A 24,443-nucleotide genomic window follows, 5' to 3' on the forward strand; every position below is an offset into this window, starting at 1 on the left:
CAGGATCAACATCAGCGCTGAGTTCTGCTCAGCTTAATGCCAATTCAAGAGAAAGCTAAAAGCCTTTATGAAGACTTAAAGAAGAAACACAGCGAAGAATCAGAGGGCGCATCTTTTAATGTCAGCCATGGCTGGTTTCATTGGTTCAAGGCTAGAGCCAACCTTCACAATGTAAAAGTAAGTGGTGAGGCAGCAAGTGCGGATATGGTAGCAGCCCAGGAATTTCCTGAAACACTTCGAGAAACTGTTGATGAAGGCACGTATTTACCTGAACAGGTTTTTAATGGGGATGAGACAGGACTGTACTGGAAGAGGATGCCAGACCGAAGTTACATAAGTATGGAGGAAAAGTTGATATCAGGCTATAAAGCAGCAAAGGTTAGACTAACTCTGTTGTTTGGTGGCAATGCTTTTGGCGATATGAAGCTGAAGCTTCTCTTAGTTTATCATTCAGAGAACCCAGGAGCCCTTAAAAACGTAGCCAAGGGCTCTCTTCCCATTGTGTGGAAGAGTAACCCCAAAGCCTGGGTTACACAGGCCATTTTCCAGGACTGGTTTTTCCACCACTTTATCCTGGAGGTAGAGAAATATTGCTTGGAGAAGGATGTCCCATTTAACATTCTTTTGCTGCTGGACAGTGCTCCGGGCCATGCCGCATTCACGGACAACTTTAATCCCAACATCAAAGTAGTGCACCTGCCACCGAATACTATGTTGCTCATCCAACCTATGGGCCAGGGAGTTACAGTGTATGCACATGGCTGATCCGCTTTGTTGTGCAACAGAAACTAACACAGTATTGTGAAGCAATTATACTCCAATAAAGATCTATTAAAGAAAAAATATTATTTATTTATTAAAGAATTTTTTTTTCTGTTGACCTTGGGTGTGGTTTTTTTTTCACATCTTTATTGGAGTACAACTGCCCCACAATGGTGCGTTAGTTTCTGCTTTATAACAGAGTGAGTCAGCTATATATATATATATACATATCCCCATATCTCCTCCCTCTTGCATCTCCCTCCCACCCTCCCTATCCCACCCCTCTAGACATTCACAAAGCACCGAGCTGATCTCCCCGTGCCATGTGGCTGGCCCCCACCAGCCATCCATTCTACAATTGATAGTGTATATATGTCCATGCTACTCTCTCACTTTGTCCCAGCTTACCCTTCCCCCTCCTCATGTCCTCAAGTCCAAGGAAATATTATTTAAGTCACACATTTTGTCAGGCAGTAAAGGTGAGTGACGAATCAGGAACAACCTTGCGACAACTTTGGAAGGACTGTAACATCTACGAGGCCATAAAAAACATTGACATTGTTTGAAGTGAGGTTACGGCTGTCACCATAAATGGGGTTTGGAAGAACCTTTGCTCAAAGTTTGTTCACAATTTTTATGGATTTGAGAAGGTGAATGAGGAGTCCAAAGAGGTCTTCAGCAACTTAGTGACCCTCAGCAAGAAGCTGGAGCTAGATCTGCAAGACGATGACTTCATTGAACTCCTTGCTGTGCAACACGAGGAGCTTACTAATGAAGACCTGGTGGAATTGGAGGCCCAGAGAAAGGACGAAGAGAGACAAGAGGAAGAAGTAACTGAAGAACTGATGAGATTCAGGATGCAGGAAATGGCAAGGGGATCTTCTTTATCTGAGGAGGCACTGTTAGTTTTTGACGCACAGGACCCAAACGTAGAAAGGTACACGAAGTTTGGAGCAGTTCAGAATGCAATCCAGTTCTACCATGTCATCTTTGATGAGAAAATAGAGCTACTACCCAGACATCACTGGATCGTTTTTTCAAGAGGGTAGATAGAATTGAATCCAGCAAGGAACCAGAACCTGTGCCATCCACGTCAGGCGTGAGTGAAATTGCAGCTTGCCCTTGTCTCCTGTTGCTGACAATCCTTCAGCTCTACCATCTCCCACCTCCCCTCCCTCCTCCAGTCAGTAACTCTCCTTGCCTGTTCACTCAATGCCAGCCCCTGTATGCCAGCTGTTGTACTGTACTACTGTACTTTTCAAGGTACTGTACTGTAAGATTAAAAATGTTTTATTTTTGGTTTGTTTTTTATGTACTATTTGTGTGGAAAGTTTTATAAACCTATTAGAGTACAGTAGTATATAGCTGATTGTGTTAATTGGGTACCTAGGCTAGCTTTGTTGGACTTAACGAACAAATTGGACTTACGAACGTACTCTTGGAACAGTACTCGTTCATGTGTGGGGGACTTACTGTATTATACTGGCTTTTCTACATATCTATATATTTACCCATTTCTTTATTTATCCATTAATCCATCTTATTTTTGGTGTACTTCAAAGTAGTTGCTAGCAGCCAGAGCTCCCCAAGGCCTCCATAACTCTGCAGTGGGAAGGCCAGATGGGCAGAGCCCAGGTATTGCACTTTAGCTACAAAAGAGGCTAAAGATGATGACATTGGTTTTGTTTCTTTAACACAGACCAAAATAAGGGTTATTTAACCAAGTTGTCTCTCCCATGGAAATGTCCAACCAGGTGAACAGTCAAGGGTGTAGGGCTCTTCCTTTCTCGTTCCATCGTTTTCTGGGATATTGCCTTTTTGTTTATGGTGGGTAATGGCTCACCACTAGCCCTGCATCCAAGTTCCAACCAGTGGGAAGTGAGAAACATATATATGCACAGACTAGGAGAAAGTTAGACTGAAGGAATGGGACATTCCTCTAAGATCTGGGGCAGTTGACTTTCTGGGTTTTGGGAACAAGACATACATTAGAGGAAATGGGATCATGTCCAGGTAGCTGGAAGCACATCCCAGGATAGGAAAGACTAGGTCATCCCTTCTCTGAGAATGGATCCCAGCCTAATGTTCCCCTGGAGAATTCTTTTCACATGCTCTAGTAATTGGGAATATTCTATGGTAGAATTAGCCCCTGGTTCTCTGGAACCCCTTAGGACGTGTTATTCTGTTCAGGAAACGGTTTCTGAGCTCCTTCGATGTACAATGCTTAATGCTAAGCAGTGGTATGAGATGATTATACTAGTAGTGCTGGTGAGTGCTCCGGCATTATCCTATCCTTACAGACATAAAAGCTTTAACTCAGAATAATGATTCCTTACATTTGTAAGGTGAATTAAAGATTTCTCAGAATACTTTCATAGGATTTATTCTCATCACTTTGTAAGGTATTATCTTCATTATACAGTTAATAAACAGGCTTGGAAAATTTGCTGAAGGTCACACAGCAGAACTAGGACTCAAATCCATGTCTTTGAAATCCTCACTCACTGCTCTTTCCACTACAGCACAGCCACTTCTAGATTATTTCAGGAAGTGCCAGAAGTTTGCCTCTCCAGGTTGTGAAAGTCAGGCTATTCTTACAGTGCAGGAATATCACCGCATGGATTACTTGCCAATTGCCAAGGTAAAATGTACCTTTACAATGAAGAGTTTTAGCAGCCGCCACTTTTGCCAAGTGATCAAACTTAGTTTTATTAATGGACAACCTGATATTATGCACACTCTGATATGATGTGATGCACTAAGAAGTGAACAATATATAATTTGTAGTGTGTTTTTACTAAAAAACACAACTTGAATCAAATCAAACCTCTAGTTTCTAACATCTAGATCTAGTCTGAAGTTTACAGGAAATACAGGGAATAGCGGAACAAGTGAAATGGCACTAGGAGAAAACAATAGGCAATTACAGGATGTTGAACATTTTAACAAGAATCCTAGCTTGGAATCTTTCTTTTCAGAATTTTTGAATTTTATTTTATTTTATTTTTTTATGCACCAGGTTCTTATTAGTCATCCATTTTATACACATTAGTGTATACATGTCAATCCCAATCTCCCAATTCATCCCACCACCACTCCCACCCACTGCTGCTTCTCCCCACTTGGTGTCCATATGTTTGTTCTCTACTTCTTTTTTTTTTTTTCGCAGTACGCGGGTCTCTCACTGTTGCGGCCTCTCCCGTTGCAGAGCACAGGCTCTGGACGCACAGGCTCAGTGGCCATGCCTCACGGGCCCAGCCGCTCCGTGGCATGTGGGATCTTCCCGGACCGGGGCACGAACCCATGTCCCCTGCATCGGCAGGCGGACTCACTACCACTGCGCCACCAGGGAAGCCCCTGTTCTCTACTTCTGTATCTCAATTTCTGCCCTGCAAACCTGTTCATCTGTACCATTTTTCTAGGTTCCACATATATGCGTTAATATGCAATATTTGTTTTTCTCTTTCTGACTTACTTCACTCTGTATTACAGTCTCTAGATTCATCCACATCTCTACAAATGACCCAATTTCCTTCCTTTTTATGGCTGAGTAATAGTCCATTGTATACATGTACCACATCTTCTTTATCCATTCGTCTGTCGATGGGCATTTAGGTTGCTTCCGTGACCTGGCTATTGTAAATAGTGCTGCAATGAACATTGGGGTGCCTGTGTCTTTTTGAATTATGGTTTTCTCTGGGTATATGCCCAGTACTGGGATTGCTGGGTCATACGGTAATACTATTTTTAGTTTTTTAAGGAACCTCCATACTCTTCTCCATAGTGGCTGTTAGGTTGGAATCTTGAAAGAGTCAGTGTCATGAAAAAGAAAATGCAATCCCGGTTTTTTATGAAAAAGTTACCAAAGCCATTCTTAAAGTGAATATGTTTTTTGCTTGTTATTATAGAGTAATTTTCTTAGATGTGATGATATTGTAGTTTTTGGGTTTTTTTTACAGGTATAGAAAGTTTATAGCTCAGCATTGCCAATATAGTTAATTTGACACCTTAGTGCTTAGTCCTACTTGCAAAGTGATTAACAGCTATACAGTAACTTGCTTTATTGTCATCAGCTTTGGCTCAGATGTTTAAATACTTAAGCAACTTGGAAAGATTTTTTCATTTGTGTTCTGTTTTCTTGTTTTTTGCGTGGGCATGGGTGCAGGTGGGGATTATAATAAAGAGGGGTCAGTTCAATATAATGAAGACAGATCAGGAACTAAACAGCTACTAAAATTTCATTTACTGGGACTTCCCTGGTGGTCCAGTGGTTAAGAATCTGCCTTCCAATGCAGGGGACAGGGGTTTGATCCTTGTTCAGGGAACTAAGATCTCACATGCCACAGGGCAACCAAGCCCGTGCGCTGCAACTACTGAGCCTGTGTGCTCTGGAGCCTGAGTGCCACAACTAGAGGGCTGTCACGTCACAACTAAGACCCAATGCAAACAAGTAAATAAATAAATATTTAAAACATTTATTTAAAATTTTTTAATTTACCATTTCCTTACAAAATATATGTGGGAGAATATGGCTTAAAGACAGACGGGAAAAGCCTCTTATTTTTTCATACTACTTTACTGTACTACTTATCCAGTCTGACAATAATGCCAAATTTATTTACTACCTAGGGCAAGGGTAACTAGGAGGAATTTTATGAAGTCCAATTAATTTTGGTTCTGAGATCTTAAGTGCTTAAAATTTTCGAGTTCTTTAGATTAACTCAAAAAAAAATCAACAGCCAAAATACCCCAAAGGTTAGATAAAAAGCAATTGGTTAGCCATTAACAATTATCCAATTCTTTCACAGATTAGGATTAGTTAGTAGACTAATAGTCTGTAGACCAAGGCAACTTTTCTTAAGCAAGATGCTTCTATTAAGGAGAGAACAATGATCTCTTCAAAAACAAAACACTAGAGTAACGGAAATAAAAACAAAAATAAAGAAATGGGACTTAAAGTCTTTTGCACAGCAAAGGAAACCATAAACAAGACAAAAATACAACCCTCAGAATGGGAGAAAATATCTGCAAATGAAAAAACAGGCAAAGGATTAATCTCCAAAATATACAAACAGCTCATGGAGCTCAGTATCAAAAAAAAAAAACCAAACAATCCAGTTAAAAAATAGGCAGAAGACCTAAATAGACATTTCACCAAGGAAGACATACAGATGGCCACGAGGCACGTGAAAAGAAGCTCAATGCTCAACATCACTAATTATAAGAGAAATGTACCTTAGACATAGAGAATGGACCTGAGGACACGGGGTGGGAGGGGGAAGCTGGGGCGAAGTGAGAGTAGCATCGACATATATACACTACCGAATGTAAAATAGCACAGGGAGATCAGCTTGGTGCTTTGTGATCACCTAGAGGGGTGGGATAGGGAGGGTGGGAGGGAGGCTCAAGAGGGAGGGGATATGGGGACATATGTATGCACATGGCTGATGCACTTTGTTATACAGCAGAAACTAACACAGTATTGTGAAGCAATTATACTCCAATAAAGATCTATTAAAAAAAAAAGAGTGGTCTAAAATTCTAGAGCTATCTCTTGGGTCAGAAATAGAACAATGGACAACTCACTTTCCACAAACGTACCATTTTCCCTTGCTTCCCTCTGTCCCTCCCTACATCCTCCCTCCTGCCTCCCTCCCTTTGTTTTATTTATTTGAAAAATTTATTTATTTTTGGCTGTGTTGAGTCCTTGCTGCAGTGAGCGGGCTTCTCATTGCAGTGGCTTCTCTTGTTGGGGAGCACGGGCTCTAGGTGTGTGGGCTTCAGTAGTTGTGTCCCACGGGCTCTAGAGCGCAGGCTCGGTAGTGGTGGTGCATGGGCTTAGTTGCTCCGTGGCATGTGGGATCTTCCCGGACCAGGGCTCAAACCCGTGTTCCCTGCGTTGGCAGGCAGATTCTCAACCACTGCACCACCAGGGAAGCCCCTTTCTTTTTAAAAGAGAGAAGTTGGTTTTATATATCAAACCCAGAATATTCATGTTTCCCAATTTTGGTGCTAGAGCTCCCCAAATTCCTTGAACTCATTTGGGAAGGTTTCTGAAGGTGTGCATTATAGTAAACAGTAGCAAAATACCAAACCACTTCTATTGCTAAAAAGCAGCTACTCCTGCTTGTGCTTTTAGAATACTAGTTGTAAAACAGCAACAACATGCAAAGTGCGCCATCAATTGGGATTTGAGCTATTCTAAGGAAAAAACATTGTTTTCTTTAAAAACAGTCCAAGGCAGGATGTCTATAATCATATTGGGCAAATATTGAGTTTTGGGGGAAAATGTCAGAAAACATCCAAAAGGAAGAGACAATAGCATTATATTTAGTATTCTAAAGGCATGCTTCAAGTAGTTAACTATGATTCTGGTAAGACCAACTGCTCACACGCACACACATAGATTTTAATGGTTAAAAAACCCTCAAATTTGTTACTTTATTTATTTATTTATTTTTTGGATGCACCACATGACATACAGGATCTTAGTTCCCCGAGGAGGGATGGAACCTGTGTCCCCTGCAGTGTAAGTGTGGAGTCTTAACCACTGGATCACCAGGGGAGTCCCCAGATTTGTTACTTTAGAAAAATAAATGCAGTGGATTTTCAGCAATATTATTGACTCTGATTGCTCAGTCCACACATAAGTAGTAGTTGCTTTCTATGGTGATAGGGCTTCTCTGCACTAATTCCCATCATGTTGAAAAACACTAGTGCAGGTTAAGTAAAGACCGAACTGTTGCACAAAGGAAGATTTACTCATCAGATCCCACTGATGTGCCTGTCTCCTGGGCAACCTTCTTGGTGAAGCTTTATTGATTTGATTCAAAGTTTCCTGAGGAATCCAGCTCATGTCAACATCATTCTGACTTGACCTACCCATCTCTACCTCTGTATGGGTCTCTTGTGCTTTCTAGATTCTAGGAGCTGATGAAGGCCAACAACCACAAAGAGCCCAAGACCAGTAAGGAACATATACCCGAAGACTGTTTCTCCATCTAACCCATCTTCTGTCTCAATAATTGTAACTGTTTGATAGAAGACAGCATCTTGGAAAATGTTGCCGTTCAAATCTTTGTAGTTCAGACCAGACCAAAGGGCCTTCCACCCACGGGCTCTGCAGGAATGAAGGAGTACTCAAAAACTGCCTGCCTCTGGGGCGGCACTACAGTGTTCAGAGGAAGAGCTGTGAAATTCTGGATGTAAAACTGGTAGTCCTGAAGATAACGGAATGAGGTGTCTAGAGATTCAACAATAAAATCTGGTCTGTAAAGCCTACCAGGAACTTCACAATGTTATCTGCTGGAAACTCTCCTTTCACAAACAGGATGGTTGTATCTGCACTCGGTGAAGCTTCAGGTTCACCAGATACATCTTCTTCCTCTTTATCTTCGGCCAAATATGTGGGTTCATCATCTTCCACCTCTGCTTCATCGTCTTCATCTTCATTTATAGAATCTTCCACTGTTTCTTCATCTTCTGTAAGACCTCGAGTCACTGCCAATGAGCCTCCAGGATCTCCTCGGAGCAAGAGGCTGGCAGGGAACAGCAGCAGGAGAAGCAGCAGCAGGCGGGGGAGGGACTTCATGGCGCCGCCGCTCCGGCGTCCGGTCCCTGTTTGTTGTAGTTTCATAGCATATTGTTCTTATTCTGTGGAAATGCATGCTACAGTATTTAATTATGACATGTCATGATGTAAAGTATTAGTTATGGAACGTTATGATGTCTGCAACTCAAACGGTTCAACACAACAACTTTCAAGCGGTTCAACAACTTTTTTTTTTTTTCGGTACGCGGGCCTCTCCCGTTGCGGAGCACACGCTCCGGACGCGCAGGCTCAGCGGCCATGGCTTACGGGCCCAGCCGCTCCGCGGCATGTGGGATCCTCCCGGACCGGGGCATGAACCCGTGTCTCCTGCCTCGGCAGGCGGACTCTCAACCACTGCGCCACCAGGGAAGCCCTCAACAACTTTTATAAACACACACACGTACATACACACATACGTACATCCATACTGGGAGAAAATGAGCAGAAACCGCAAAATGGTAAGAATTGTTTGATCTAGGTGGAGGGTATACAGGTGTTCACTGCACTGTGCTCTCAACTTCCCGTCTGCATTAAAATTATCCTAATAAAATGTTGGAGGGGAAAAACACCGCCTCTCCTCGCGGAACCGCCTCGGGTCCGAAAGGTTGGGAGAGCAGGTGGGAAGGCCAGCAACGCCCTCACCCCAACCAGCGGGACCAACCTCGAGACTCCATCTGGGCATGCTCAGAGGCTCCGTCGCGCCCGCCCCGCCCCTCGGGGTACGTGAGCGCAAGGCGCAGGCGCCCGGCTCCCGGCAGCCAGCGAGACGCCAGCTGCGAAACGCGGCGGACGCCTGAGGTGCGGGAGCTCTGCGAGGATGGAGGCGTCGAAGGTGGAAAAGTTCAGCACCGCCGACAGGGGAAACGGGCTGCGTGCGTTGGCGCCACTGCGCCCCGGAGAGCTGCTTTTCCGCTCGGATCCTTTGGCGTACACGGTGTGCAAGGGGAGTCGTGGTGTCGTCTGCGACCTCTGCCTCCTCGGGTACGTACCTCCCTCGCCCACCTGAGTCCAGAGCAGTGAGGGGTCCGGGGTGCTGAGGGCGTGGCGGGGGGGGCAGCCCTCCCCGGGACTCCCCCTGGCTGTGGCTGCACAAGGTCTCGCCGGTGCTGCCCAGATGCCCAGCCCCGCACTTCCCCAGATGAGCGGCTCCCGGGGACGCCTCGCAGCTGACAGACTCCGCTTGGCCGTCCCCTGGGCTGCCGCGGCGGGGGTTGGAGGGACCCCAGACGCAGCCCCAGCTGGACCCGCTACCACCCCGCCGTAGTATTAACTGGAGAGAGCCGTTGGGCAGACTTAAGGGGAAACGTTGAGCCGTGGGTAGTTTTGCTGCGGAACAAAAGTCTGTGTCTCAGGCGATAAGCTTCATTGGTGCCGTTGTGGAAATCACAGTTGGCGGAGGTGGGGTGAGTGGGAGAACGGATGGTGTAAGTCAGGCTGACAGCCGAGGCCTCGCCAAGAAAGTGCGGGGCTCGCAGGACGCAGAAGAATCTTGGTGTTCACGGAGCACTTCCTGTGGTCCAGGTTCTGTTTGGCCTGGGGATACAAAGATGAACGGGACGTCCTTAAGAATCCTTAAGGAGCAGATAAGTGAGCGAGATAATTAATTACAATGTATCAGAAGGGCTGAAATAGAGATGCAGTACTGTGCTGTAGGAGCATAAGTTACTGAGGTTCCATCGTGTGCTTTGCATTTAATGACTGCAGGCAGGTCTAACTCTTAACCGCCTATCTAGATGCAAGAATTCATGTGAAAGTATTTTGTAAGCCTGTAAGCACTGGGTCAATGTAAAGTGCTATGGGAGAGCAATTTATGGAAATGTGTAATATGTATGCACAGTCATAGGAATTGTATTCAAGCAACAATTGTTCTTGAGCTCCTATTATATGTCAAGGAGAAGAGCTCTGTTTTAGATGGCTGGGATGATTTTTTTCCATGACTGCTCTTCCAGACCTATTAGTCTGGGATTGGGGTGGATGGAGGTGAGGGGGTAAGGGCAAAGCTCAAATCAGTAGCTTGACCGTTAGTATTACTATGTCCTTATTTGGTTCATAATTGAGGAATTTATTTTCATATTTTAAAGTTACTTAATTGTATTTGTTGCTTCCTGAAGTAATGATAACAGCAACAACAAAAAAAATTCTTTGAGGAGTGAACACCTTGAAGGTTTTGTAAACTGTGTGGTTGAAAACAATTCATTCCTTTCAAGAAATGAAATGCTGAAGGCTTCAACATTGAAAGTTATAGACCTTTGATTCTCATTCAAGCAAATTAGAGAGAAAGCTGGGATGTTCATCCTGTTAAATCCTTTGGAGGTGTTTCTAGAGTTTGAATGTAGTCCAGAACAGAGAACTTGCTTTTTCTTAAGTTTTATAACATTAATTGATGAAGATGTGGATCATCTTGCAGATGAAACCAGACTGCCAAGTTATTTAGTAGTTGGAATAGAAAAGTTTTGGAATGAATACACGATGACAGATTATTAATTGAATTATCAGAGCTGAACTTTAGTTCACATGGAACATGGAATTGTCCACTTTCCAAATAGACTGCACAAACCCAGCCCTTTGTATGTGGCATACTTCTTGATTTACCAATAAAATTCCATTACTGCTATCACTTATTTTTCTTATTAACAAGAACTGTAATGATTTAAACGAGAAAAGGAATTTCATGAAAGAGTTTTGGGGAGTTCTTGGCATCCTTTTAAAGTCTAGAGGAAACCCAGCTCTGAAAATGGGCAGGAACCAGGGGAGTTGCACAGTCAGAATTGCACTTCAGAAGTAGATGGGGTTGGGACCTGGAGAGTACGTTCCTTCTGACGCTGCCTGGTAATACTGGGTTCTGCAGCATGTGTCGCCAGCACTATGACACTGGACCCTACTGCTGCTGCTATTCTTGCCACCACTGCCGCTGCCACTGCTGCTTGGGAAACTGGTTATTGCTGGAAAGTTGCCAGCTCAGCCATGCTTCTTTGTGATATTAGCTTTCTCTTTCTTTCTTTTTTTTTTTTCTATTTAATTTTTTTGGCTGTGCCGCGAGGCTTGCTGGATCTCAGTTCCCCGACCAGGGACTGAACCTAGGCCGTGGCAGTAAAAGCCCGGAATCCTAACCACTAGGCAACCAGGGAACTCCGGATATTAGCTTCTGATTCAAAGTTCTCAGTGGGTGTCTTGGATTGGTTGAGCTTGGGTCACTGCCTGCATCCTAGCTACAAGGGAAGTTGAGAAGGTGAGTAGTTGGCCTTCGTGGCTTTTAAGAAAGGAGGTAGGTTCTACTTCCCACCATATGCATATTATAATGGAGAAATCAGCAAACATAAACATAGGAAAGGTAATATCAGTAAATGCCAAGGATCCAAACAAAACAAACTAAAACAAACAAATGGATTTTTTTTTTTTTTTTGCGGTACGTGGGCCTCTCACTGCTGTGGCCTCTCACAGCTGTGGCCCCTCCCGCTGCGGAGCACAGGCTCCGGACGCCCAGGCCCAGCAGCCATGGCTCACGGGCCCAGCCGCCCCGCAGCATGTGGGATCCTCCCGGACCGGGGCATGAACCTGCGTCCCCTGCATCGGCAGGCGGACTCTCAACCACTGCGCCACTAGGGAAGCCCTGCACTTAATTTTGGATTGCTAGGACATAGTTCACAGGTGCTGAACTAGTGCTCCTAGTAGTAGGAGCTCTGTTGAACACTTCTGCTTCAGTGGTTGTTGTGTTTCTGAAGTGCTTAGCTGGGAATCACTGCAGCCTGAGGGTAGTGTTAGAGAAATCAAACTTTGGTGCGTTGTCTTATGCAGTTTTCTACCAATATTGAATGCTCATCAATGGGGGGATACAATTCTGTGTTCCTTATCACCTTGTAAGTAAAATTTGTTTCTTATTAGCTGTGAAGTCCTTAAGAGTAGATGTCTTTCAATTTTTGTAAACTCCAGTGCCTGGCATGTAGTAAGCTTTTAATTTGTAGTATGAACATCTCGCAGAATTCTCCTCTAGTTGTTTTTGTCCTTTTGCTGCCTTCCATTTGAATTAAGAAATGGAATGAAAATATTAGTTTGTAACGAATAACAACAGTTCCATGGGAAGTGGGGGGGGGGGCCAAAATAGAATAAAAGAACAGGTATTTATTGTAATTACTTCATTACTCTCCAGATCATTTATTGTTATAAGATTCTACCTGATTTCCTTTGGCCTTGGGCTGTTTTGATTAGTGCTTTAGTTCTTGCATATTTATTTTTATTAATAGAGAAACTTAAACCTGCTTTATGACTTCTCTTGCTTTTTTCCTTTCCTTTTCTTTTCCTTTCCTTTCCTTTTTTTTTCATGGATTGGCTCCTGGTATTTTGTGTTGTGAGTGGGAAAGAATGAGGTATATAAATTGGAGAAAGATTAAATGACAATGAAATTGTGACCTGAAATAATTTATATTATCCTTTTTCTTATCCATTTTTAATTTGATGGAGCTGGAGAAGATTGACAAGGGTTATTTGTGTCTTCTGTTTGTTTTGGTATATGTAACACATAAAATTCCATTGTAATTATTTTGTTTGTAGGTCTCCCCACTTTAGTGACCTAAGTCTAATCTTTATATCTCTGGGACCTAGTACACAAGTGATTCTAACTGTTGGAGTTGTGAAGGGATAATATTTTGGGGAATTTAAAGTCATTCTTTGTTTTTGGTTTTCTAAAGTTCCAAGTTGCCTGCAGTTTCCATTATCAAGAGCTTCCATGGCAAACTCTAATAATAGTTTCTTCTGCAGGGTAAAGAGGGTATTTCTTCCATCACTAAAGCTGAGTATGAGGCTTAGTGCCTCCCAGGAGGAAGGAGAATGAATTGGAAAGTCCATCTTTTTTCAGCCCTGGTGGCTTATGGGAAGCAGGGGATGGGCGGGGGGGAAATAGATTGTGAGAAACATATGTTCTGACCTTCCTTGTCTGGCCAAAGTTCTGGGGTTGGGGTGAGGGTATTAAATGGGTTGACGGGTCAGTCAAAAGTAGAAGGCCTTAAAAAAAAAAAAAAAGTAGAAGACCTTTGGGTCTGCTCCTTATTTGTAAGCTTGAGAGCTGTGTAGGCTGTTGCTGTGCCAACATTGGGGCCTAGGGCATAGCAGTGGTAAGAGAAAGTGGCTGGCTGCATGAGTCTGTGCTGGCAGGGGATTCTGAAGTGCTCTCATATCACTTCAGGGATGTGGACAAGCTTAGAGGCCTGGTGGAACAGCAGGCATCATGACAAAGGGCTGTGTGACTCTAGGTCAGGAACATGGAGACCAGAGGTGGGAGGCAGCATGACATCCCAAAAGGTGAGATGGCACCAGTCCAGCCATAGGACCTGATCACTGCCTTGCAGCAGAGACCAGTGAGGATCCATAGAGACGTCAAGATCTGAGGTCTTGCCACCGTAAGGATGTCCCATAAGCCCCACTTGGAGAAATATTTACCTGAAAGCGACTGTTGAAACCAGCTCTGGTAAGGAGTTAAACTTAAATGTCTGAATATTAACTGGAAGAGACTGAGATATTATTTGGCAAATATTACATTTCTGGCTATTTACTAGGGTGAGTGTTCTTGAGGAAGCTTGGATTAATTATAGAAAAAACAGCCCCATGTTCATGAGACAGAGTAGATCAATTATAGGAAATAAAGCAACTACATTTGAGCTACAGTGTGGGTAAATATGATCAGGCAGTAAAGGGCAAAAAAAAGAACCCTGGTGAGATGATGTAATCCGTCTTGGCCAAGGACTGAACCTGGGGTGGAAGCAAGAGGGAATACCTTCTTATACTGGGGTAAGAAGAAGAGGTGCCCGAGAAGGTAACAGCAGTGACTGCAAGGCTCGAGGACAACTAGGGAGGCGGCTGCTGAGTGACAGATTCTCAGAGAGGAGAAGGTGTGACATATTCTTCTAGGAGAGGAAAGTGAATTGCTTAGGAAAATACAGCGGGGTTGCTGGGAAGTGCTAAGGGTCCACTTAAAACTTTTGTTCATTTATTTACCGTGAGAGCAGTTAGCAGACTAGTGCTCTTTTCTCCCAGTGGTTGGCAGTTTGACTGTGAGAATTGGGCTCACCCAGGGCTGCCTGGTTACCATGATGGGTGGAGAGAGGAAGCAGGAAGCTGAAGTCGTGGGCAAGGAAGAGTGTAATCATGGACCATATTTCTAAGCTAGGGACTGAGGTCATGAGGAAGGTGATGAACAGTGAAATGTGGTGGAAGCAATGGATTAGAGGACCTGATGTGCTCAGAGCGATGGTGGAGCGGTCAGAGGATGGGGTGACTTGACATATATATGCTTTAGAAGTAGTGTGTGATTTGGTACCACAGGGTTTAGGGTATGCAGAAAGTGACTGAGGTAGGGAATAAGAAAAATGTTGGAATGATCAGGAGACTGAGAGGCTGAGGTGTTAGATGAATCTTCTAAATAAGTGAAGTTACCAAGAATGCTAGGCATTGGAAGGAATGGTTTCAACAAAGGCAGAATTCTCATTTTGGCTTCCTGACCTGGGGTTTAAGGGCTGACCAGAAAGAGCCAAGTGGGGACAGGGAGGCACTCACTTCTGTTCAAATAGTGTATAAAAGACATTCTGTGGGTTTACAGCTGGTTTTGTGAAGTATCCCAGCACCAGGTGCAAGTGAGCTGCTGTAGTATTGCAGACTCTTCCTGGGGGGATGGGCTTGGAAGATGGAAAGACTAGGAAAATCTTCTCAAGGGAAGGACCTTGAGAGCATTGAAATCAGGGTTTGCACATTCCTGGACAGTGGTTCATGGGCTTACTGGAAGGTCAAGGACTTAGAGTAAAATAAAGTAGAAGGATTGATGAGGTGGGTTGGGAAAGGACTCTTTGGATATGACTTCCATTTTTCTTTTTAAGTGGGAGTTATAATTCCTGTTTCTTTTGCTACTACCTTTTCTTCTGCATGGAAGTTTGGTGAAGGGCTGTATGGCAGAGCCCTGAGCCTGAAAACATTTGGTCCATGTGATTGCCACAGCAGAGGACGTTCTTAATCAGACAGGATGACCTGCTTTGTGGATAGCAGTAAGTTCTCCTTCTTCAGACAGCCTGGTGCTTGTTCAGGGGCTCAAGAACAGAGCAACCATGGGGACAGGGATGGAGGCTGGTGCCTAGAACTCAACAGTGCAGACTTCCTCTCACCATGGCTATTGTGGCTTCTACTGGTACAGAGTGCCCAGTTTGTTAGGGATCCTGAGTTCCCCAAATGGCAGCACATGTTTGGGAACCTGGCCAGCTGGTGTCAGGTTTTTATTTTAGACCCTTTTGTCATGGAGCAATCATTGATTTGTTCTCATTGGAACACTCATTTTTTCCTGCCCTTGGATTTGCCTTTTCTACTTGTGCTGCCATCTCTGAGACCCACTGAAATCTTCTGTGAAGCTGTGCTACTCCTTACAAGGTTGGCTCTGACCTTCACAGAAAGAGAATTGAAGCAGCGGGCTAATACCTATGGTTTGACTTCTCTTGACTTATATGCTGTCATTTGAGGCAGCTGATTTCATACACCGTGGTTCTCAAACTTCAGTCTCAGGACCACTTTACCCTCTTAAGAATTATAGAAAAAGATTTCATAGGAGGGTTTAAAAAAAAAAAGTTATTTAGGGCCCTGCAGGGGTTTAAACAAAACATAACCATGCAAGCAGTGTGGTTATATTTATTGATTTTACTGCTTAAAATATTAAAACTGATAAGTTTTGAAATATACAGTCAGCCCTCCATGGATCAAAAATATTCAGGGGACAGAAGAAGTCCAGAAAGTTCCAAAAAGCAAAACTTGAATTTGCAGTGCAAAGGCAACTATTTACATAGCATTTACCTTTTATTTGCAACTATTTACATACATTTACATTGTATTAGGTGTTATAAATAATCTAGAGATGATTTAAAGTATATGAAAGGGTGTGTGTAGGTTGTATGTAAATAGTATGCCATTTTACATAAGGGACTTGAGCGTCCGAGGATTTTAGTATTGTGAGGGTCCTGGAACCAAGCCACTGCAGATACCAAGGGACGACTGGATTTAAACATAATGAATCATTGCATTTTGACAAGGATTTTAATGACACAGACTGTATTTGCAAAACAAAAGAAAATTTGCTGAGAAAATTCGCTTACTTTCATTTTTGTATGTCTCTCTAATGTCTGGCTTAATAGAACACCCTCAGATTCTCACAACTGCTCCTGCATTTAGTGTATTGTAAAATCACAAGTCATTTAACCTCTAGAAAACTCCACTGTACATTGTGAGAGAAAGAGAATAAAAAGACAAAAAATGTCTTAATATTATTATGAAAATAGTTTTGACCTCGTGGGCCTCCTGAAAGGGCTTTGGAGTCCCGGGACCCTACTTTGAGAACCACCGTTATAAAAGACTGTACCTGTCTTTTGTGACATTTGGAGAGGCTCAGATTTGTTCTCTAGTGTATGTTGTGAACCATGAACAATATTTGTTCTGGTTTTCTTGTAACCTGCCAGGATATACTGGGATCAGGAACCAAAGTATGGAGTTAGTGCCTCTCTGTTAGTATGACTTGTTCAACGTTTGCTTCCCGTCTTCTAACTCTGGCTGGTTCTGGTCGTTTAAGAGTCAAGGGACTTGCGATGGTGATTAACCTTGATTATTAAGGGAAAGTAAGAGAGCCATTTTCCATTTACTTGTTACCACAGTATATGATGACTGAAAATTATTTTTCAGTAGCTAATATGATTATCACTTACTAAGCAATGACAGGCATGATTTTAAGCGCTTTACCTTAAATAGTACTTCACTTAATTCTCATAATGACTCTAAAGTGTCTATTATGTTCCTTGTAAGCACAGATATGAACTAGAGAGCATTCAGACATTTGTAGAGTGTAAATTGGTATGCTCCTTTGGAGGGCAATTTGGTAGTACCTAGCAAAATTGAGCACTGTGTTTTCTTGACCGTATTTTTGGGATTCTGACAAATGAAAATAACAATGGTTGCACAAGAATACTTAGTATAGCATTTTTGTAATTAAGAAAAAAGGAGAGAGAATTTTAATGTGCATTAATAGGAACTGGTTAAGTTATGGTGCAGCCATATTGTAGAATCCATGTAGCTGTTAAGATTGAAGTGGATCTGTTTCTACAGTGGATGTGGATGGATGTCAGTAACACATTGTTGGGTGAATAAAGTTGTAGAACAATGTGTGTATTTTAAATAAAATTTTTGTGTGCATGTACTTGTGCGTGTAGAAGAGGTCTGGAAGAACACCCCAGAATTCTAATACGGTTACTTTCGGAGGATGGGACTTGGAGGGGGGAAGATATCCTTTTGTACTTTATATATTTTGTATTTTTCAAAGCTTGTATCACTTTTTGTAATTAAAGATTTGAATAAACGTTGAGAAAGTCTTTGTTTCATTTGGAATTGTATAAAAGGGTGGTGCTGCTTGGGATGAAGGTGACTTTGAAATTTTTGCCAGTTTATGTCTGCTTTTTTTTTTTCTTTGAGTTGCCAGCTGATTAGACCAAGAGTGAACCTCTTGATAAAACGTGAGCCAGGTGAGCCAGTTTACTGGCTGGCCATTGGCATTAGAATTTGAACTGAGAGAAGTAGAACTTCTCTTCATGGTCCTCATCATAATTCTCCTTGCTCTGACTTTGCTCAGGCCTGGTTATTCAGCTTTCCATGGTGTTTCTGAGATATCACAGTATCCATTATAAACTTTATTCATTTTCCTTGGGTGGGTACATAAGATGACTACATTTCCAAGCCTCCTTGTTAGACTGGGGCTTGTGACTCAGTTTTGGCCAATGGAGTTTGGGCTAGAGGTTGCACAAGCCATTTCCAGGTCTACCATAAAATATCCTGTGCCATGTTCTCTGCTCTCTCTTACCTTATCTTGATGACTGTGGGGGCAGTGAGTTGAGATGGAGAAAGCAAGAAGTATGAGTCATGGCATGGAAGAGAGCTGCTCTGGGGAATCACTCTACATGCACCAGATGTAGTAGGAGCTAGAAATAAATCTGTTAAGTCACTTAGAGGAGGCCTTATTTAACTTTAATGTGCAGAAGAATCACCTGAAGATCTTGTTAAAGTGCAGATTCTGCTTCAGTAAGGTCTGGGTTGCATGTAAGATTCTGCGTTTCTAACAAACTCCTAGGTGATGCTAAAGCTGCTGGTCTGCTGATCACACACGCGTAGCAGAGATTTAAAAGGGTAGATGAAGTGACTTATAGCCTAACGTAAGTACTCAGTAAACACTTATCCAGTGGATATTTGAGCATCCTGAATAAGATGAAAAGGAATTCGAGACTATACATACATAATCAGATGTTGAAATGATTCCTAAGTGCATATCTCTTTCATGTATCATGGACTGGAATTTAGTTTTAGTATTATGTGTGCAGAAAGTATGAAACGAGAACCTGGAATTATTTTAAAGATCATTTTGAACATTTACTTATTTTTAAAATTCTATTTATTTATTTATTTATTTTTGGCTGCGTTGGGTCTTCGTTGCTGCACGCGGGCTTTCTCTAGTTGCAGCGAGCTGGGGCTACTCTTCGTTGCGTTGCGCGGGCTTCTCATGGCGGTGGCTTCTCCTGTTGCAGAGTGTAGGCTCTAGGGGCGAGCTTCAGTAGTTACAGCAGACATGTTTTTCTTTTTAACAGAACATTCCTTATTTTAGGTATCACATCTGGAGGTTAACAGGGTCCTTTCATTGATAGTGTTAAACTGATCACTCAGTCAAGCTGTTGTCCTATTTTTGCCACTGTGTATTATTTTTCCCCCCAGCCAGTTTGTGGGGAGACGTTGTAAGATGGAAATATCCTGTTCATTAAAATTTCCCCTGAGATTTATGCATCCATGGGTGACTATTGATTGAATCTTTGGTATAGTAGTTGCAAAATGCTCATTTTTTACCTATAGCACTCCTCCACACTTACCAGTTGACATTCAGTTCAGCATTCCACCGTAAGAGCCTGTCCTCCTTCCTTATTAGTTATCTTGTTATTATCAGTATGGACTCAAGTATTTCCATTTTTTCAGTGGTTTAGAATTAATTAGGTACCTAATTGTTTTGGTACTCAAATTGTCCCAGATCTTTTTTTAGTATGAAACCTTTCAAGGTAGATCCTGTGTCCTTGTGATATGCCCCCAAGTTTTCTTTATTCCTCCCTCCCACCCTTCCTTTCTTCCTTCCTTCCTTCCTTCTTCTCTTTCTCCCTCCCTCTCTCTTTCTACCTACCCTTCCTTTTCTTTCCTTCTCTTCTCTCCTTTTTTTTTTTTCTTTAACACTTCCTTGCTTTCTGGCATAACAGATGTTTTAGACTCATCCTGTACCCATCCTGCCAAAACTCTGGAATCAGTATTTCTCTGAGGATTCCTGGTTTCTTTTAGTGAGAAATAATATTAGAGACCAAGATCTGAGCGCTAGATATGCTCACTGCCCCTGGGATGTTTTTGCTCTTTGACTCTTTCAGAGGACAGAGGAAGTATGCAGGTTCATGCAAATATGCATACATATACACATACGTACACATATTTTAGAAATCATGAGTTCACATCAGTACTTTCAATTCTGACTTGTCTCCTCAGGGTTCTTTCTTGCCTTTCCCGGTCCCATAATTGTATATCCTTTCTGGCTCAGTGAGAACTCTGGCCCTTGAAAGCCTCAATGTATTTACTCATTTGTTCAACTCTATATAATATCTAAAATTGTTTCAGAATTGCTTTGCCCACATCATTACCAAAAAGACTCTATTTGAGGGCTTCCCTGGTGGCGCAGTGGTTGAGAGTCCGCCTGCCGACGCAGGGGACACGGGTTCGTGCCCCGGTCCGGGAGGATCCCACATGCCGTGGAGCGTCTGGGCCTGTGAGCCATGGCCGCTGAGCCTGCGCGTCCGGAGCCTTTGCTCCGCAACGGGAGACGCCACAACAGTGAGAGGCCCGCGTACCACAAAAAAAAAAAAAAAAAAAAAAAAAAGACCCTATTTGAAACAGTACAGAATTTGTTTACAATTTCCCTTTCCCCTCTACTCTGCCAAAGACTGAGAATATACAGTTAAATACTGTGTTCGTTTTACATTCTTTCTTTTTTTCCCCTTCATTATATTTATTGGTATTTATTAGAAATACAATTGAGTGACTTCCCTGGTGGCGCAGTGGTTATGAATCCGCCTGCCAATGCAGGGGACACGGGTTTGATCCCTAGTCCGGGAAGATCCCACATGCTGCGGAGCAGCTAAGCCCATGTGCCACCACTACTGGGCCTGCATGCCACAACTACTGAAGCCTACATGCCCTAGAGCCCATGCGCCACAACTACTGAGCCCACTCGCTGCAGCTACTAAAGCCCGTGCACCTAGAGCCCGTGCTCTGCAACAAGAGAAGCCACTGCAATGAGAAGCCCGTGCTTGCTGCAACTAGAGAAAGCCCGTGCACACCAACGAAGACCCAACACTGCCAAAAAAATAATTAAAAAAAAAAAAAAAGAAATACAATTGAGTTCATTTGTTTCACTTTGCTTTCAGTTTTAGTTTTTCCCCCTCATCCTTTTTGATTTAATTTTATATTTTGAATATATGGAACATCCACATGCTTCTAAAACTATGAAAAAGCGAAGTGTTAGCCCCCCTCCCATATTCATACTGTTCCTCCCTGCCACCCCTTGTAGATAAGCAAGTTCATTGTTTTCTGGTTTATCTTCTCTCTGTCTCTCTCTCTTCGGTAAAGAGAAGCAAATATATGTGTTTATTATTTTCCATTCTTACACAAAAGGTAGCATACTTTATTTGCTCTTTTGCACTTGCTTTCTTCACTTAAAAAATCTACTCCATATCGTATTTACAGAGATCTTTCTTATTCTTTTTTATAGCTCCAAAGTACTCCACTTTATGTGTGTACCATAGTTTCTAATTTCCTATGCTTGGACATTTAGGTAATTTCCAGTATTTTGCAATTGTGAATAGTGCTGTAATCAATAACCTTGCGCATAGGTGTTTTTATATTGTTGCCGGTATATACTCAGGGTAAATTCCTAGAAGTGGGATTGTTAGGTGAACGTGTAAATGCCTATGTGTGGGGCAGCACCATTTCACAACTCCACTAGCAACATATCAGTATGAGAGTGCTGGTTTCCCTCAGCTTTGCAGACTCAGTGTACTGTCAACCTTTTGAATTTTTACCAGTTTGATGGGTGAACAGTGGTATCTCAGTATAGTTTTCAGTTTGCATTTAAATTGTATTATCAATAAAGTTAAACATCTTTTCATATGTTTAAAGGCCATGATTATATGAATATCTCTTTGTGAATTGTCTTTATATATCTTTTGCCTGTTTTTCTATAAGACTTTTGTTCTTTCCTTCAGATTTAAAACTTTTTTTGTATATTAGAGATATTAGTCTCATGTTTGAGAAATATTGCAAATATTTTCTTTCTGGTTGTCATTTGTGTTTTAACTTTTCTTGTGATAGAGTAATTCACATGTTTTTTTCTAGAATTTGTATACTTTAAATCTTTACATTTAGATCTCTGATTCATTTGAGTTTATTCTTATGTATGGTGTAAGGAATGGATCTAATCTTATCTTTTTCCAAATGGATATCCAGTTGTTCCATTTATTAGGAAGATTATTTTTGTCCCAATGATTGGCTCCAGTAATCATATTCTAGATCATATACTAATTGGGTCTAACTCTTGACTTTCTCCTCTTTTCCATTGGTTTATCTGTCTATTTATGCATAGGTACCACACTGTTTTAATTACAGATAATTTAATTTCTAGGAGTACTCTTATGTCATCTTCAAACACGTAGTTTCTTCTTTTTCAATTTTTATGCCTCTGAGTGTTCTTTCTAGGCTAATTACTTTGAGTAATGCTTCCAGAACAATGTTTAATAGTCGTGAAGATAGTTGGCATTCTTGTGTTGTTCCTGGACATTAGGGTTTCCTTATTAATTAAGGTGCTGGTTTTACGACTCAGGTACATATATTTTATCATGTTAAGGAGGCATCCATTCATTTACATTTTCTCATGAGTTTATTTATTTATTAACATCTTTATTGGAGTATAATTGCTTTACAGTGTTGTGTTAGCTTCTGCTGTATAACAGAGTGAATCAGCAAAATGCCTACATATATACCCATATGCCCTCCCTCTTCCATGTCATTCCCACCCTCCTTATCCGAACCCTCTAGGTGGTTGCAAAGCACTGAGCTCATCTCCCTGTGCCATGCAGCAGCTTCCCACTAGCTATCTATTTTACATCTGGTAGTGTATATATGTCAGTGCTACTCTCTTACTTCCTCCCAGCTTACCCTTCCCCCTCCCCGTGTCCTCAAGTCCATGCTCTACATCCATGTCTTTATTTCTGTCTTGCCCCTAGGTTCATCAGAACCTTTTTTTTAGATTCCATGTATATGTATTAGCATATGATATTTGTTTTACTCTTTCTGACTTCACTCTGTATGACAGACTCTAGGTCCATCCACCTCACTACAAATAACTCAATTTCGTCTTTTTATAGCTGAGTAATATTCCATTGTACATATGTGCCACATCTTCTTTATCCATTCATCTGTCGATGGGCACTTAGGTTGCTTCCATGTCCTGGATATTGTAAATAGAGCTGCAATGAACATTGTGGTACATGACTCTTTTTGAATTATGGTTTTCTCTGTGTATATGCCCAGTAGTGGGATTGCTGGGTCATATGGTAGTTCTATTTGTAGTTTTTTAAGGAACCTCCATACTGTTCTCCATAGTGGCTGTACCAATTTACATTCCCACCAACAGTGCAAGAGGGTTCCCTTTTCTCCACACCCTCTCCAGCATTAATTGTTTGTAGATTTTTTGATGATGGCCATTCTGACTGGTGTGAGGTGATATACCTCACTGTAGTTTTGACTTGTATTTCTCTAATGATTAGTGACGTTGAGCATCCTTTCACGTGTTTGGTGGCAATCTGTATATCTTCTTTGGAGAAATGTCTATTTAGGTCTTCTGCCCATTTTTGGATGGGGTTGGTTTTTTTTTTGATGTTGAGCTGCATGAGCTGCTTGTATCTTTTGGAGATTGATCCTTTGTCAGTTGCTTCATTTGCAAATATTTTCTCCCATTCTTAGGGTTGTTTTTTCATCTTTTTTATGGTTTCCTTTGCTGTGCAAAAAGCTTTTAAGTTTTATTAGGTCCCATTTATTTATTTTTGTTTTTATTTCCCTTTCTCTAGGAGGTGGGTCAAAAAGGATCTTGCTGTGATTTACGTCATAGAGTGTTCTATGTTTTCCTCTAAGAGTTTTATAGTGTCTGGCCTTAAATATAGGTCTTTAGTCCATTTTGAGTTTATTTTCATGTATAGTGTTAGGAAGCATTCTAATTTCATTCTTTTCCAAGTACCTGTCCAGTTTTCCCAGCACCACTTATTGAAGAGGCTGTCTTTTCTCCATTGTATACTCTTGCCTAGAGATAAGGTGACCATAGGTGTGTGTGTTTATCTCTGGGCTTTCTATCCAGTTCCATTGAGCTATATTTCTGTTTTTGTGCCAATACCATACTGTCTTGATTACTGTAGCTTTGTAGTATAGTCTGAAGTCTGGGAGCTTGATTCCTCCAGCTCCGTTTTTCTTTCTCAAGATTGCTTTGGCTATTCGGGGTCTTTTGTGCTTCCGTACAAATTGTGAATTTTTTTGTTCTGGTTCTGTGAAAAACGCCATTGGTAGTTTGATAAGGATTGCATTGAATCTGTAGATTGCTTTGGGTAGTATAATCATTTTCACAATGTTGATTCTTCCAACCCAACGACATGGTATATCTCTCCATCTGTTTGTATCATCTTTAATTTTTCTCATCAGTGTCTTACCGTTTTCTGCACACAGGTCTTTTGTCTCCTTAGGTAGGTTTATTCCTAGGTATTTTATTCTTTTTGTTGCAGTGGTAAATGGGAGTGTTTCCTTAATTTCTCTTTCAGATTTTTCATCATTAGTGTATAGGAATGCAAGAGATTTCTGTGCATTAATTTTGTATCCTGCAACTTTACCAAATTCATTGATTAGCTCTAGTTGTTTTCTGGTAGCATCTTTAGGATTCTCTATGTATAGTATCATGTCATCTGCA

The 24,443-nt window shown here is 41.9% G+C and overlaps 1 protein-coding gene and 1 pseudogene across 2 annotated transcripts in view; one reads left to right on the forward strand and one right to left on the reverse strand.

Moving 5' to 3' along the window:
- Window positions 1-7,350: 7,350 nt before the first annotated feature.
- Window positions 7,351-8,568, reverse strand: LOC113628678 (translocon-associated protein subunit alpha pseudogene; annotated as a pseudogene).
- A 482-nt stretch (window positions 8,569-9,050) lies between these two features.
- Window positions 9,051-24,443, forward strand: part of SMYD3 (SET and MYND domain containing 3) — a 717,667-nt gene continuing 702,274 nt past the window's right edge. The window contains exon 1 of one of the 2 annotated variants that reach the window (XM_027122400.1): window positions 9,051-9,334. In XM_027122400.1, the coding sequence (XP_026978201.1) occupies window positions 9,171-9,334 (164 nt within the window). In that variant the 5' untranslated portion in view covers window positions 9,051-9,170. The remainder of the gene's footprint in view (window positions 9,335-24,443) is intronic. The other variant, XM_027122399.1, reaches the window with a different exon arrangement.

Source organism: Aethalodelphis obliquidens, unplaced genomic scaffold, assembly GCF_003676395.1.
Source record: "Aethalodelphis obliquidens isolate GAN/ISIS:26980383/991018 unplaced genomic scaffold, ASM367639v1 scaffold24, whole genome shotgun sequence".
Classification (NCBI taxonomy): Eukaryota; Metazoa; Chordata; class Mammalia; order Artiodactyla; family Delphinidae; genus Aethalodelphis; species Aethalodelphis obliquidens.